General features: G+C 40.1%; 1 protein-coding gene across 5 annotated transcripts in view; it reads left to right on the top strand.

Moving 5' to 3' along the window:
- OSBPL1A (oxysterol binding protein like 1A) overlaps positions 1 to 15,452 on the top strand; it is a 78,048-nt gene that overhangs the window by 21,830 nt on the left and 40,766 nt on the right. For all 5 annotated transcript variants that reach the window (XM_041477590.1, XM_041477588.1, XM_041477587.1 and 2 more), the window contains 4 exons: positions 594 to 695; positions 2,089 to 2,211; positions 4,016 to 4,097; positions 6,725 to 6,831. In XM_041477590.1, coding sequence (XP_041333524.1) covers positions 594 to 695; positions 2,089 to 2,211; positions 4,016 to 4,097; positions 6,725 to 6,831 — 414 coding nt within the window. The remainder of the gene's footprint in view (positions 1 to 593; positions 696 to 2,088; positions 2,212 to 4,015; positions 4,098 to 6,724; positions 6,832 to 15,452) is intronic.

Raw genomic sequence — 15,452 nt, 5'->3', positions numbered from 1 at the left:
TTGCATAACTTAAGCTGGCCTCAGTTGAAAGACTAATCAATTTTGAAGGTGACGTTTGGAAAAATTCCCTGATTTCCGTTATGCTTGTGGGAATCCGTTTTGGAAGGCTGAACAGAGAAAACCAAAGCCAGGTGTCATTTATAATGCCCAGGAAGATGAAGTGTTTAAGAAAAATGCATTTAAGATCATTTCCATATTTCTATAACTGCCCTATCCTGGTTTGGCACCACAAGTTCTGTTAAGCTGCACTTGTATATACACTCATATTGTATGGAAAAGTGACTTGCTTTTCGGTATCTACAAATTCCTTAATATTGGCGATCTTGAACCGCTGCTGAGGTTTTGCCTGAATCAGGTGGTGCAAATAAATACAAATATAATATTTAACCATAAGAACCTCTATATTACTATTAATAACATAATGACACACTTTGGAAAACTGTTCTGACCAAGGTTCTTATAAATTACAATTACTTGGATCAAAAATGAGGCAAAAACTTCTGAGTTGAGCATAATTTTATAATTTGCTTACACATTATTTTTTTCTGACTGATTCATTATACTAATTTTGTTTTTTCTCCACTTTGCTCTAGGTAAAATCAACAGACAGTTGCTTCTTTTCTGTGAGATGTTTTGATGACACTGTTCATCGTTTCAAGATTCCTAAAAATAACCTTCCTTCTCAAACAAGAGAGGTAATAATGAGTCTTTGTCAAAGGCATTAAAATACAGTAACTTCTGTAATGAATAATTTGCATACTAATTGCTATGGATGCATTAGTAGCAGTGTGTTTCATATTTTGATCATCAGGACTTGGTAGCATAAGTGCAGATATTAAATCTTTTAGCATGGCTATAGATTAAACAGCAAAAAATTGGCTCATCGTAATAATCTCTTCTTTAAAGTAAGTCCTGCCTTGTTTTCCAGCTCTGTGCCTGTATTATGCCTTGTTGTAACTTCCTGTTTTTCATTCACTTCTCCACGTGGTAAATTTCTATTGCAGCCTCCTTCTGTTGCACTTTGATAGTTCATTATCCCAAACAAAAGAATGCTTAATGGTACACTCTACTCTTAACCATACTCCCAGATGACCTGATAAGTTGTATTTTCTCAAAAGGTGGCTCTGAAACAAGAGAAACATTTTTTTTTTAGGGCTATTTGTAGTATATTCACTGTTGTACTTCTGTAGGTGTACTAACTAGAGATGGAGTTGGGGTGGAGGCAACTGGAGTGCTGTGTCCAGTTTTGGGCTTCTCACAACAAGAGAGATACAAGCATACTAAAGGGAACCTAACAAAGGGCCATGGAGGTGATTGAAGGGATCAGAGCATCACTTTTACTAGGAAAAGCTGAGAGAGCTTTCTCAGTCTGGAGAAGGGGAGGCTCAGGGAAGCTTGCCTATGTATGTAAATGCCTGAGGAGAGGTGCCGAGAGGGACAGAGCAAGGCTCTTTTCAATGTTGCCCGGTGACAGGACCAGAGGCAATGGGCACAAACTGAAGTACAGGGGGTCCACAGCAGTTGTGGAATCTCCATCCTTGGAGATATTCAAAAGCCATCTGGATGTCCTGGCCATCCAGCTCTAGGTGGGCCTTCTTGAGCAGAGGGGTTGGACTTTCAGAGGATGGCTTTCAGAGGTCCCTGCCAGCCTCAGCCACTCTGTGATCCAATGAACAGGGAAAGAATCTACCTCTTAATTGTGATAGTGCTTGAGGTTTTGTGCACAGAGTTTGTCATGCATAAGAAGGCAGACTTTGTCACAGGGACCTTGGAGTCTGAACAGATGCAAAATATATTCCCTACAGTCTTTTAATTAATAAGTTTTTTTATGTGACCTTGGACAGTCTGAGGTGTGGGTTACATTTGTGCTTAAGGGTTAATAAATTAAGTCAGATACTCTGCCCACAAATATTTCATCTGCAATACATGTTACATTTTCTAGCAATCTATTTCTTGGCTATTGAGATGTCTCATTTTACTAATGTCTATCTTATTTATATCAAGAGAAAATTTGTTGTTCTTCTTATGTGATCCTTTGTTTTGGGGATGACCTTTGAAATGTTTATTAACTCTGTTTTTCCTTTCCAGAGCTGGCTAGAAGCAATAGAGGACCACTCTGCATATAGCACTCACTACTGCACACAGGAACAGCTGAGTAGTGATGACGAAGATGATGCAGTATCCGTTACAGACCTACAGGACACTCTAAAAGTATGTACTGAATACTTACTTGGCTTGTGCATCTGGGCAGTTGCAGATTAGCCTTGTTTTGTGTTAAAATACTTCAATATACCTTTGGCTAAAAGAGATGATTCCTCCTATGAATGCATAAATGCTGCTTGTGTTTGCATTGCTTGCTGTCATGTATTCCTGTTCAGACTGTGTGGCTAAAATGATTTGTTTATCATAGCTACAGGGCTGTGATTTCACTTTTGCCAGCACTACTCTAAGATAGAAAGCTGTTTGAGAGTTCCAGCCAGGAGAGGGAGCCTTGTGTACTCATTATCCTCCAGTCTCAGTGTCACCAAAGCTAACCCACATAGAGTTCTGCCTCTACAGAACAGGCAATGAAGTGTTTTAGAAACTATCTTTTATCACCTCAGATGACATCAGATGCATTGTACAGTGACTGCTCATACCTGCAATGGAACTGAGTAGTCTTTGGTAATTCTAGCATTCAGCCTGTGATTCTTGCTTTTTGCTATACATGTACTGCTAAAACCTTCTGTTTTAAAGGAAAGTTGACACTGCAGTACAAAAACCTTCATGTGGCTGAACTCCAAGCAGCTTGTACTATTCCTTTTTGTACAAGACCTTAAAGTAGCTCATGGCACAGCAGAGGTGGGAGGATAACTGCTACTGGCAGTCCCCAGCAACCTACAGAAGATGGTATTATTTAATAGATAGCAGGGCACTTGAAGCCCAGAAGACCAACTGAATCCTGGGCCACATCAAAAGCAGAATTGCCAGTAGGACAAGGGAGGCAATTCTGCCCCCCTCTTCTGCCTTCATGAGATCCCCACCTGGAGTGCTACATCCAGCTCTGGTTCCTCAGCAGAAGAAGGATGTGAAGATGTTAGAGCAGGTCCAGAGGAGGCCACAAAGGTGAACACTGGAATGAATAAACACCTCTCCTTTTAAGACAGGCTGAGAGAGCTGGAGAAGCAAAGGCTTTAGGGAGACCTCACTGTGGCCTTAAGGGTGGCTTATGAAAAGGAGGGGGAATGACTTTTTACACAGGCCAACTGTGTAATAGTGTTTACACACTAGATGTAGTTGTGATAGGGTAAGCGGGAAGATTTCGTTTAGATATTGGGAAGAAATTCTTTTCTCAGAGGGTGGTGAGGCCCTGGAACAGGTTGCCTGGAGAAGCTGTGGATGCCCTGTCCCTGGAAGTGGTCAAGGCCAGGTGGGATGGGGCTCTAAGCAACCTGGGCTAGTGGAAGGTGTGGTTGGCCAGGGGCTGGAACTAGATGATCTTTAAGGTCCCTTCCAACCCAAGCCATTCTATGGTTTTATCATAGCTGTCTCCAAGTTTGAATGCGAGCTTGAAATACGATCTTGGGGTTGGTTTCTGCATGTCACTATATTTGCCGTTTATCAGTTAACCTGTGAATGTGCTTATTTTGTCCTTAAGTTTCTCAGAGAACAAGCACTTGGTCTTCCCATATTTTAAAACTGCTCAATAAAGAATGAGGGAAAAAGCAAAAGTGGCACATACAACAAATTTGACAGGGGTTATTTGGTACATTAAACAAAATCTGGTCAGTGATAAAATGTTCATAAACATTTTCTTTGCTTGTATGTCTTTGAAAGTAGTTTCAGTAATTTGTTTCAGTCTTAATATATCAGTCTCTGGGCTGGGAATCTTTGTTATGATTTAATGTTTTTTAATTTAATTAAGATTTAATTAATTTAACTTAATTTAAATTAACTTAATTAAGATTTTATGCTAATTTTATTGTCCAAATTTTAAAATTTCACTATAATAACTAGCTATCCTTGTTTCTTTCAGAAAGCACAAGCATGCCAGCAAAGACTCAGTAAAGAGGTTTCAGACTTCCTTGCAATGGTTAAATCTTTGGATGCTACAAAAGGTAAAGCTTATTAATTTAAAATGTAGTTTGTTACCAAGCAACTAATTTTTTCTTTTTAACAGGATGCTTTTATTTCCCCAAAATCAAATTTTCAGGAGCTTGAAAATAGAGGACAATTTTCCCCATGAAAAAGATTCAAATAAAGTAGCATTATAGTAATTGCTAACAATTAAGATTTCAGATTTGGAGAAACAACTAAGAAGTATGCTGATTGAAAGAAATTTTATTAGCAGCTGTAAATGCAGTGGAACTGCCTCTAGCTGTAGTCCTTACTGAGTAGTATCGTAAAAATATAACACAGGGGTCTGCTTTCAAGGTTTTGGTTTTTTTTAAATCTGTGATTGGTAGCTTGTTGTAGTGCATAAGTGTCTCTTCATAGGTACAAAGAGCAGTGAAATCACAAAACTATACAGAGAACTGGAGGCATGGTACGATGGGACATATTCCATAGATTTTGCTATGACTGTTATGCCAGATTTGAACTCAGGTTTCATTTCAAGTTATAATTTTTAACATGTACCTAGATTTTTGCAGTATAACTGTAAAATACATTATAGGCATCAAGATGCTAGAGATTTGCACTTGTTTTATTAAATGCCTTAAACATGTACAGAAGTTTTTCCTGTATTAAACACACAAAGGAGCTCTGTAAGAACATCTAACTGTTGGTGCTTTGGGCCCAAGTCCTAGTTATATATTGTGGCTAAAATTATGAAGCTCAGATTAGAGAACAAGTTGTTTGTTGATACAGATCCCTAGTCTGTAGCAGAATACCAGTTTTGAGAATAAAAAGTTCTTCTTTCATCCCTGTGCCTTTCCAAAAGGAGGCTAAAAATACAGCTTTTTCTCTACATGCTGATGGGGTAAGTTACTCTGTGATCTTACCCTGTCTTTTTCATAAACTGAATTTTTACCAAATTTTTATTTCACAAGGCAAAAGGACATTTCATAATGTATATGAGTGTCTTATTGTGAAGCTTTTGTAATTACTGTAACAGTAAAACTGAATTTTTCACCAAAAAACCCAGTTCGAAAATTAGTATAAGGTGGATAAATTCCCTTTGGTAGCTGTAGAGGCAGTTTCCCTGACTCTGTAGTGCTGACCTGAAGAACAAGTGAGGTTCTTTTATAAAGAAGAAAAACATTTATTTAAAAGGAAATACACAACTTTAACAACCAATACCCATAGTAAAGCAAAAGCAGATACTATCTCATTCCTAGAAACTGCTAGTCTTGGCTAACAGCAGTAATAAGTTCCTGTTTTCCTTCCAAGGGATGTTTGTAACTTGCTAGGCCAGTGAACTGTTTCTGGATTCATGTGCAACTTCTGTAGGTTGCAGCAGAGACAACTGCTCCAGTTCTCCCATTGTTGTGGTATTTATTAAGTATTTGAATCCTCTGGCTCCAGAAGAATATAAATCTCTGAGTTAGAAACCCTTCTGTGTGGAGTTTCCCTAAAATCATTTGAGTAATACAAAAATTGCTACGTTGGCACCTGATATTTAAAATTCTCTCCCTGTTTCAATATGCTCTTTTGAGTCTAAAGACTTGCTATGCCATTCTGAATCTTTGAGATTTATGCATCTTGTATATTACAAATAAAGATGTGTCCTGCACCCAGTGTGCTGCCCCTCCTTCTTAGCAGCTGCTGTAAGAGTCAGTTTGAGTCAGTGGTGAGCTCTGGTTTCAGAGACCACAATTAGTGTGTGGAAATGTACTGTATCTTGTCCTGCATAAGTGGTATAAGTTGAAAAATAAATTTAGGTACTGTCACTGATGGACCTCTTAATCTTCAGTGGTGTGACATCAGCTCAAAGCACCTGTGTTACTAAATGGTGTCAACTGATCCTGGAGTCTGCAGGCACTAAATGTTGCAATTATTTTAATTGCAATAACTATGCTTCCTGAGAAGATGACTTACTTGATTTCCAAGGAATTGCTGCACATATCAGAAAACTTCACAAATTGACTCCAATCATTTCTACCAGCTGATTGAGTTACAATGATTTCCTGCTGATTTTAGACATGCAGTCCCTTCTGTAAATGGTCATAGAAGTCAGGATGTGACATGACAAGCTGTACTACTTATAACACAAGATGAGTCCATGAAAATAAGGTTTTCCCCTTTAATTGTTCAGTGTGCTCGTAGTTACAGTTCAATCTATTTTTTTGAAACCTAAATTTTCAGCTACACTGAGCACTGTGGTAAGCTCTTTCTCTTCTATGTAATACATGGCAGAAGGCAAAAAATATCTACATTTTACACTTCTATTTATATTAAACCACTGCAGAATCCTTTTTGTTTAAATTCTGTCACTCGAAGCTTTAAAATCTAGAAAGTGGTTAAAAGGAGATTGTTGCTGGTCCCTTTTCCAGTGCCCTGCTGCCATGGCTTACTGCCTCTGCTTTCTAAGCCATGCTGAAAGAGAAATTCGATCTATTCATGTGCCTCTTATACCAGTACTAGGGAAAGGATGCAAAAAAAAGCCTCCCACAGATCTTGCAATGCCCCAGCCTTCCTGTAGCATGTGAATGTTATGTCTGTATTACTTAGAGGAAAAAATAATTAAAAGAATCCTGTCATTTACGATGTCCTTCTAACATTACTAATATTTTTGTGCTTGCAGGAATATCTTCTCCCCTCCTGCAGAAAGTTGATGTGGTCTCTGAAGTATCCCAGGAAACATGTGAGGCTCTGGCTGAGTGCCTTAACCTGTTCACAAAGCAAGAAGGGGTATGTATTGTGCTGCTTGGGTCTATAAAGGGCTGAACAGCTTGGCATATTTGTCTAGTTCCCTCTTGACCTGTTACAGAAATAAATACACAAACCCATACCACTTCATGTTGCTGGTAAGCTGTCCATTTGCATACTGAGTGGGACAAAAATTCATTCTTCTAGAGAAAGACTAGGTATATGCCTTTGCAAAAGGAGGACTTAGTGTTTGGGTGTTCAGAAAAGAGACATTTTGGTTACAAGGTACTGCTTGCAATGTTCAAACTGAATGCTTGAATTCAATAAAGCTGTTGCTTTGCTGATTTGAAGGTCAAAATATTGAGAAAATTAGGTTTTGGATTTTTTTTTTAGTTTTTACTAGCTAACTGCAGTGTTGAGCAATATTGCTTCTGAATTTGTTTTTCAGCCCATGTGCTTAGTGGGTGTGTAAATGCTATTTGTTGAACTTCTGGCTTTCCCAGTAACAAATATCTTGTATAGTGTTAAACATAATGCAAACACTTAAATTTGGGAATATATGTCAAATTCACTAGTTCCTAGAGTAGGAGAGCTGGTATTTTTCTTCCTTCTTGATGATGCCCTAGTACCATGGAACAAACTTGTCTTCCTATACTGTGGTAACTATAATCCATGGGTTAGGCTCTTACTCTACTGTCATCATGTGTTTCAGAATGAGGTTTGTGTTGGTGTTGCTAGTCTTCCAGTTATTTAACAGTGAGCTACAAACACTGGCTCCATTGTCTAGGTTTGGGTTTTTTTCATTCCTTTCCAAGTCCTTTGTTTCCAGTCACGAGTCTTTTAGACTTACTTAAGTTCTAGCAGAGTGGAACAAGCATTTCTTTTTTTTTTTTACATTGAGTTTTTTCCTTAAGAAAGTCTGATATTAAAGTTGCCAGCTTCATTTGCGGATGAGGGGGAAATTGTTACAACAGTGGGTGTATAGTGTTAGTTAGTATTCCTTAATTGTGTTGGCATCTTGCTTCAAGCCAGACTAAAATAGCTTTCCAGAGTGGAGTATGGCAAAACATATGGTGAAATTGTAATGTCACCTTACTTGAACTTGAAGAGTCTCCGTAGGTGTAATAGAGGCCTTATTTTAATCTGGAAGCACATACATTTGGGCACAGAGGGATAGGCTGAGGTGTGAACTTGTTTTTCTACCATAGCTGGTGAAATCAATTGGTCATGACAGGGAGAAGATGTGATCCTGGAGAGTTTTTTGTCTTGGTATTTTTAAACTTCAAACTACTGAGTTTGAATATAGTGCAGGCTTTTTAAAATGCCATACTCTCTTCCTTCAAAGATTTGCAGCTTTCCAAGAAGCTACATTCATTGATCATTGCTGTTGTTAAACCCACAGCATTTCACTTTGCTGTCCTTTATAAGTCAGGGCCCTGTTTTGAGTTCAGGAATATAGTGCAGGCTTTTTAAAATGCCATACTCTCTTCCTTCAAAGATTTGCAGCTTTCCAAGAAGCTACATTCATTGATCATTGCTGTTGTTAAACCCACAGCATTTCACTTTGCTGTCCTTTAAGTCAGGGCCCTGTTTTTTTGCTGTTCAGGGTTGATTTTCTAGACTGTTGTTTTGTTGGCATTTGAAAAGCAATATGTATATATAAACCTTGCAACCGTATTGTGCATGTCCCATGAAATCTGGTTATCTCTAGAATTAACGTTTTCTCAAGCCTGGTGCTTTTCTATCTTGCCTCTTTAAGGAGAATTCTTTTTCCCTCTAATTTAAATTGTCAGCATGCCAGAAGCTACTGCTTGACTTATGAGGAGAGGCTCCTCACTTCAGTAAGGATAACCACAGCGAACGCACTTTTGGCTCTCTAGAGGAAACTTTATTTAGCGTTGCTTATCACTGTGCTTTGGCAATTGTAGCATAAGCGCGCAGTCTGCAGATGAAACTGCTAACGCAGCACTAAACCAGCTTCAGCCGTCTTCCACTTGCGCTAGAAATGGTGCATGAGCGTGATCTCCGATCGCTCCGTCTGTCCGCTGCTTCTCCTTCCCCCCGGTGCCGCCGTGCGGGGCTGGGCGTGCGCGGCGGGGCGGGGGCGCTCCGAGCGGCCGCGGGAGCGCGGCCCGGTGCCGGCCCGGTGCGGGCGGGGGCCGCGGCCGCAGGGGCCCCGCGCTGGCCGCCACCGCGCCGGGAAAGGCGTGACCTCCCCGCTCCGCACGGCGGAGCACCGGGGGGAGCGGCTGTGACGCCGCAGAGCGGGGGGCGGGGGGAGCTGCCAAAAATAACCCACTGCGGCGGGACTCCGTGCGGGGTGGCCCCGGGCGGCTCGGGAACCCGCACAGCCNCCGCCCCGCCCTGCGCCGCGCCGGGGCGGCCGCGAACCCGCGGCGTGTGGTGCAAGGTGAAGGGGCCGCCCGCGGCGTGTGCCGGCCCGGCAGGTGCTGCCGCCGCTGCTGCAGCCGGGGCGGCTTCCCTCGGAACCGTGCTGCCCGGAATCGTCCCGCGGTATGTAGCGTTCGTGATGGGCTGGGGGCTGATGGCTGTGGCTCTGCTTCCTTCTTGACATTGGGATGAGCCCTTCGGTGTCAAGCAGATGAGAGCACAGATACTTTTTGCCAAATAGTTAAAACGTACGAGGGGGAAAGGGAATGTAACTTGGTTGCTTTAATCTGAGTACTTACTGGGGCGTTGGTGTCGGAGCCAGCCTGCACAACTTGAAACGTTTTCTGCAGTGACTTTGGCACAAGGTTAGTAAGTAGTGTTTCAAAGCAGGATTTGCCGTGGACGATTTCTAGCGAATATCAGAACCTACATTCCTAAAGCAGTTTGATTCTAGTAGCTTTTGTGTCCTGAGGTATTTTATGTAGTTGTAGGAGGAGTTGAACTTAAGGTTCTTTTCACACTATTCTCTGTGCTAGATTTTCTGAATGAGTTTAAAATTCATCTCTAGTACTTGAACTACCTGTACTGAAGCTGTGTGAAATTGATAGAAAAAAAAATTTATTTATTTAAAGAAATTGGCCTTTTGCTTTTTTTGCCTTGCTTCTTCACCAACCAGTGCTTAGGTATAGTGTGTAGATGAGTATCTTGACTCTTATGTTTCACTTTTGCCATCAACGGTTATATGTAACAGTAAATTAAGAGCTCGTATTGCATGAGTGTAGAACGGATAGCAGTTGTAAGCTGGTTTCGTTTGTAGTCTGTTTGTGGCTTTGATCGTCAGCCTTTGCAGTTGTTGTCATTCTTTCCAGTTTGTTTTTGTCTTAGAAAGGGGACTTGTTTACAAGCTGGTGAAAAGCCTTAGCTGATGAGATAAGGAATACAGGAAAGGTTTCTTCACTTTTTGCATTAAATGAGTTGTATATTTCAGCTATAAAGAATTTGTCATAACAAATTAAGCTTGTCACTTCCACAAAAACTTTTTAATATCAATATACTGTGGGTCATAGTCCTTGGATTTAGTTATCTTTACCATGGCGTAATGTGCTATCTCTTGTATGTACACCCTGTAAATAAAAAAATGTGAACACAGTTCAACTGGTAAATACCAATCTCTGGAAGTTCAGTGCACTGCCTTAGTTTATTTCAGATTTCTTAGAAACATAATTGAATATTAGATGTGTCTGCATGTGTTCTTGTGAGTGAATGCTTGCATGCTCTTTGGCATACAAATAGTTGTCTTTAATATATTTCTGATTTGTCTTCTGGGAGACAGGTATGAGCTGATATCTTTTAAACCTACTTCCTACCTTATTGTATTATGAATGAAGAAGGTGCCTGTAGGCTATGTCCAGATGACTCCTTAATGAGAAATTTTATTATCTGTTTTTTTGTGGGGGTGAGGAGAGCAGTGATGAGAATCTGCAGTCAAGGGGGAAATGCTGATGAAGGCACCCTGTGCAAATCTGCTAGAGAAGTCCTGGCATCCATCAGCAGTCCTTTTCTTCCATCTGGCAATATCATAGCTACATTAACCTCTATAAGGTCTTGGGAGCCTGTGGTGTGTGGGAGGGAGAGAGGAAGAGGGGTGAGGGACTGAAATAAAATCAGAGAAGCTAAGAAAGAGGTTAATGATAAGATTTCTGAGTTAGGTCTAGTAAGGGGATCATGTATTGGCTGGCTACTGAACTAGACCTAGAACTATAGAGTCTGTACGCTCTCAGGTGATAAAACCAGTGCCTTTGTTTTTCTGATTTGTTCTCTTTGTGTTTAGAAACAAGTGGCAGCCCTATTTTTTAATTTTTATTCCTTTCAATCACTGGAGCACAGAGGAACTAATGTTGTCCATTCTGTTCAGCTCATGCTGAAAGTAGCGGAGATCAAGGGAAGACCTCCGTGTGTCAAGGCAATGCCCTGGCAATGCCCTGAACAGCTGGAATGTTGTTCAGGTTGTGTGCTTGTGGAAAGGAGGAGAACAGTTTTCAGACAGTTAATGATTGGACTGAACACAGCAAGAGCTATTTGGTGTTGAGAGAATCGAGGTGTACCTACATCAAGAAAACCTTTACTGGCTCTTGGTCAGTAACTGACTTGATCCTGTTTCTTCCCTTCTCCTCCAAATGAGTGGAAGCGTACTAGAAATACCTAGTGCAGCTTGATTCTTGTTTGAAGGTTACAAGTTCCTTGAAGATTCTCTGTGCTCAGATGGGCTCCCTAGTAAAGAATGGTATTTTTCCCTTATGCAAGGATCATAGGATATAAAATGTTGGGGAATGCTGTATAGGCAGGGTGTATAAGAGAACAAAGCTACTGACAGGAAAGTAATTTGGTTTTTTTCTCCTGCTAGAATGTTGACAGTTCATCTCGTGCCTTGATGATTCATGCTATACTAATTTTTGGGTTCTGTGTATGCACATCTTTCATCTGGGATAAAGCTCTGTAGTGAAGATATTAAAGTTGGAGTAGCCTGATAGTGAGATGTTTGTGGATGGCATAGTGTTATTCCTCTTTTTCCTACCAGTGTACTGCAGCCTTGCAGGTATAAAGCTAACTACAGATCTGTGAAGACAATGTCCTTAGCAGTAGAGGCAGGAGTTTAGCAAGTCCAAAGTATCTCAGAGGTAGGGGAGTTAAAGAGCACAACTTCTTTTTTCTGAGATTTCCCTAAAACAGCCAAGATTCAATAGGTCACCAGAGTGGGAAATGAAGCTAAGCAGCAGCCTTAGACAGAAGTTTTCTAAAATAAGAAATACTGAATCTCCATTCAGGGGAAAGATAAGTAAATATTACTGCTGTTTTATGAAACTTATACCCTTTTATGAAAGGGTATTATGTGTGTTGACAGAGTGCTTTTTTTGAAGCATGTGATAGGCTTTGAAGCAGTTGCTAAGATCCTTGGGCAAGTGCTGTATTGGAAAGGCTTTTGGGTGAAAGATGTTTCTGGCTCACAGAAGGATGCTCAGATATTACTATAGTGTAAAAGGCAAGTGCTTCTGGTCTTTGTAGTACTGCAGGGTCCCAACTGTGGAGATTTTTTTGGTGGTTTTGGGGTTTTTTTATTTTCTTATTTGTTTATTTTGTTCAAGATTGCCGATACAACATACCACCACCTGCAAGGAAGGAGGTTGACTTTGAAGTGTACAAAGTGACTTGTAGTGACACGGAAACCCTTACTGAGCTGTAGCTTAAAGAGCCTGCGTGGAAGCTGGTCAGACAGCTTGTCTGAAGGCATTCCCTGCTATTCACTTTGTGGCCCAGCTGGAAGCTCACTGCTAAGCTGTTCTTGCACTTTCCACAGTGGGTTAATGCTTGGCCCGTAGACGTGTTTTTTGTTGGCGGTTGTTGTTAAGCAGCCTTGTGTAAACTAACTTGGAATCCATTCATGGGCCTCTGGGGAAACACAGTGTAAAAACATACTGGTTTGAAATGAGACTCCTCCTTAATGTGCTTCTGCAGCTCCTGCTCTGAGGTTTACTTCTAAGGTCCTGTGTACCACTTGTTTGAGTACTAAATTTTTAATGTTGAGAAAACAGTCTTAGCTGAGGCTGCAGGGGGAAAAAACCAAGCAGCAATCAAGTTTAATGGAATAGTTCTTGAGAGAGTAAGCTTCTCAAATATGAATTAGGAATTCTGTTTTCTATGAATGCACTTGCAAAATTATGCCCTTGTCTCCAAGCTAATGGAGACAAACAGAAAAAGAAATGTATAAGATGGACATTTTCTCTAAGTGTTTTCACTACTTAATGCTTTGAAAATATTGTTTGTTTTCTTCTCATGCTTGGAAAACAAACTGGAGTGAGAAAAGTGCACAGTTCCATTCTTCTGATGTCATTGTGATGTCATCATGGCATGTAAAACTGATCAGCTTGTTTTCCATGTCCTGGCTTAATTTTTACCTGATGTGTTTTGGAAGAACGGTTGAACAGCAGAGTTCTAAAACTTGTTTGCTCCCAGCCAACCAATGTGTTGTCAGCTAAGGACTGGTAACATTTCAGGAAAGAAATGAAGCAGCAAAAGAAACAGGATACAAGGCTGAACCTCTATGCATAGCACCATACCTGTTAACTTTGTTCACTGGGGTTTTGCTTGCAAGTTAACTGACTGCAGTCACAGTCTGGCTGAGTGGTCTGGTTTTGTGTCTCAGCTGCGTAAAACATCAGAACACCAAACTGGATAACTGTGGTCACACACATTTACTAATTCTATGAATATGTGTTGTTCTTTTTGACCTCTCTTTCTTGAAACTTAATCTATGAAAAATTAGTATATAAGAAAATAAGGCCTCTTGTTCTATGTAAGTCTGATAAAAGCTATTTTATGAGAGTAATAATTTTAAAAATTAATTTCTACACATATGAAAAATAAATTTCATGCAGCCTATCCAGTACTGGATATTAACACATTCTTTTGGGGGAGACAGAACATTTAACTCTTTATTATGCCTATGTTTTGTGTGAAGCTGTTTTAAAGGCAGTGTAAGTAACTTAAGGCTTTGTGCCACTTAACAATTGCTCCATCTTCTTAAATTTGTCAGGTGGTGGGATTTTAGTATATTTTAGTTTTATTGGTTTCCTTAAACATCAGCAATACCAGATCTCTTGCCTTATGGGCTAATAAACTGTCCATGTGTAGCCTTTCCTTGAATAAAGGAGATTGAGTCTAAACTTACTTTTCTGATGTCCTCTCTCATTTATTTAGTTGGCTTATTTTAGTCACTTTGGTTCCATGAAATACAGGGGTCTTCCAGCTATGAAGAAAAAAAATGGATGATTTCCATTTAGACAGTATTAGTGCTTATGAGGAGGGTGTGTTGTCCATTGTGCTTTTTTGTTTTTAACCTAAGTTTCACCAGGTCACGGTCATGGTATTTCAACCAGAACTGCTTTTTGCACTTTTTTTTTAATTCTGACTGATACCATTTTTATAATCAAGGTAAGCAATTGTGGAATTTGACCTCTTGTCTGTTTTTTTTTTTTTTTTATCTTGTGACCGAATGTGTACTTGTTGACCTCCCTCTCCCCACCCCCTAGAAGGCCAGTGACTTTAAAAGCTTTATTTGTTTTAATATTAGTATTCAGAAGTGTGTTATCTCTGCTTGCTCTGCTGTCCACTGATGAAATGCCTTAGTATAATGCTAGCTGCTGAGTCACTGACAATATCACTAGAATTGGTAAATGGACTGTGTTTAGAAAGCATTTACACCCTGAAAATAAATCACTGCTGTTGAAGTTTTCCTTGAAGGTACATGCCATGCCTGTTCATAAAGGAATGTTAGTAAACTCTTTCTCTACATTACTTGTATTGTTCTTAATGTCACTCTCCTTGAAGTGCAGCAATAATACACTTTAATAATAAATGCTTTTGGTGCTCTGGACAAATGGGAAATACAGGCCTATGCTCTCCAGGTTGGTTGATTAGCATGCACAAAACAAATTATGCTCCATTTATAGTGAACTGAATGTTGCTGCAAAGAAATGGTAAGGTGGAGCCCCTCTTACAAACTGAGTGTATCCATTTGTTGTGAACATCCTGATGAGTCCTGTGCAAAGAAGATGCCTGGCCTTCTAAGCGCAGCCCTCATCTGAACATCTTGTCTTTGGGAGTGACACCTGTGATGTGCTTACTTTGCTTGCTCAGCTTCATGTTAAGCCATTTGTAAGGTAAATGGACTTAGTGTTTTTGAATAGGAATGTTTTCCCTCCTCTCGTGCTTGTCAGGGCTACATTATTAATGTTAAAATGTGGACACCAATGCAATAACTCTTGGATCATAGGTGTGCTAGGAGACTTTGAGCATGGCTTTAGAGCATGCCTATTTGAAGGGGGTCTGCAGTATACCTTCATAATGTAGGGGTACTTTTTAACATAGAAGTAGATTGCAAACTTTTTCATCTGCTTCAAGGAGTTTTGTGTTGCTACACTGCTTCCACAACAAAATCTTGTTCAAATATGTTTGACCTTTAAATAGGAATACAGCTTCTTGTTAGTCTTGAAATATAATAGTTTTGCTACTGCATATCCCCCTTTTTTGAGTCAAAAACTACGGTGAGAGAAAGGGTAAAGAGAACAAAACTACTCTAATCTTGTCTGGAAATATTCAGTGTAAGTGGTCACAGTATCAGCCTCCAGGCCTTGTGCTGGGCTACAGCAGCAGAAAAGCATCTGCAGCAACTTGGTGGGTTGGACCTGATTGACATAAACTAATGGGACACCCAT

The sequence above is a fragment of the Pyrgilauda ruficollis genome, unplaced genomic scaffold, assembly GCF_017590135.1.
Source record: "Pyrgilauda ruficollis isolate IOZ18807 unplaced genomic scaffold, ASM1759013v1 scaffold41, whole genome shotgun sequence".
NCBI classification, from domain to species: Eukaryota; Metazoa; Chordata; class Aves; order Passeriformes; family Passeridae; genus Pyrgilauda; species Pyrgilauda ruficollis.
This window is presented reverse-complemented; position numbering and strand designations above follow the sequence as displayed.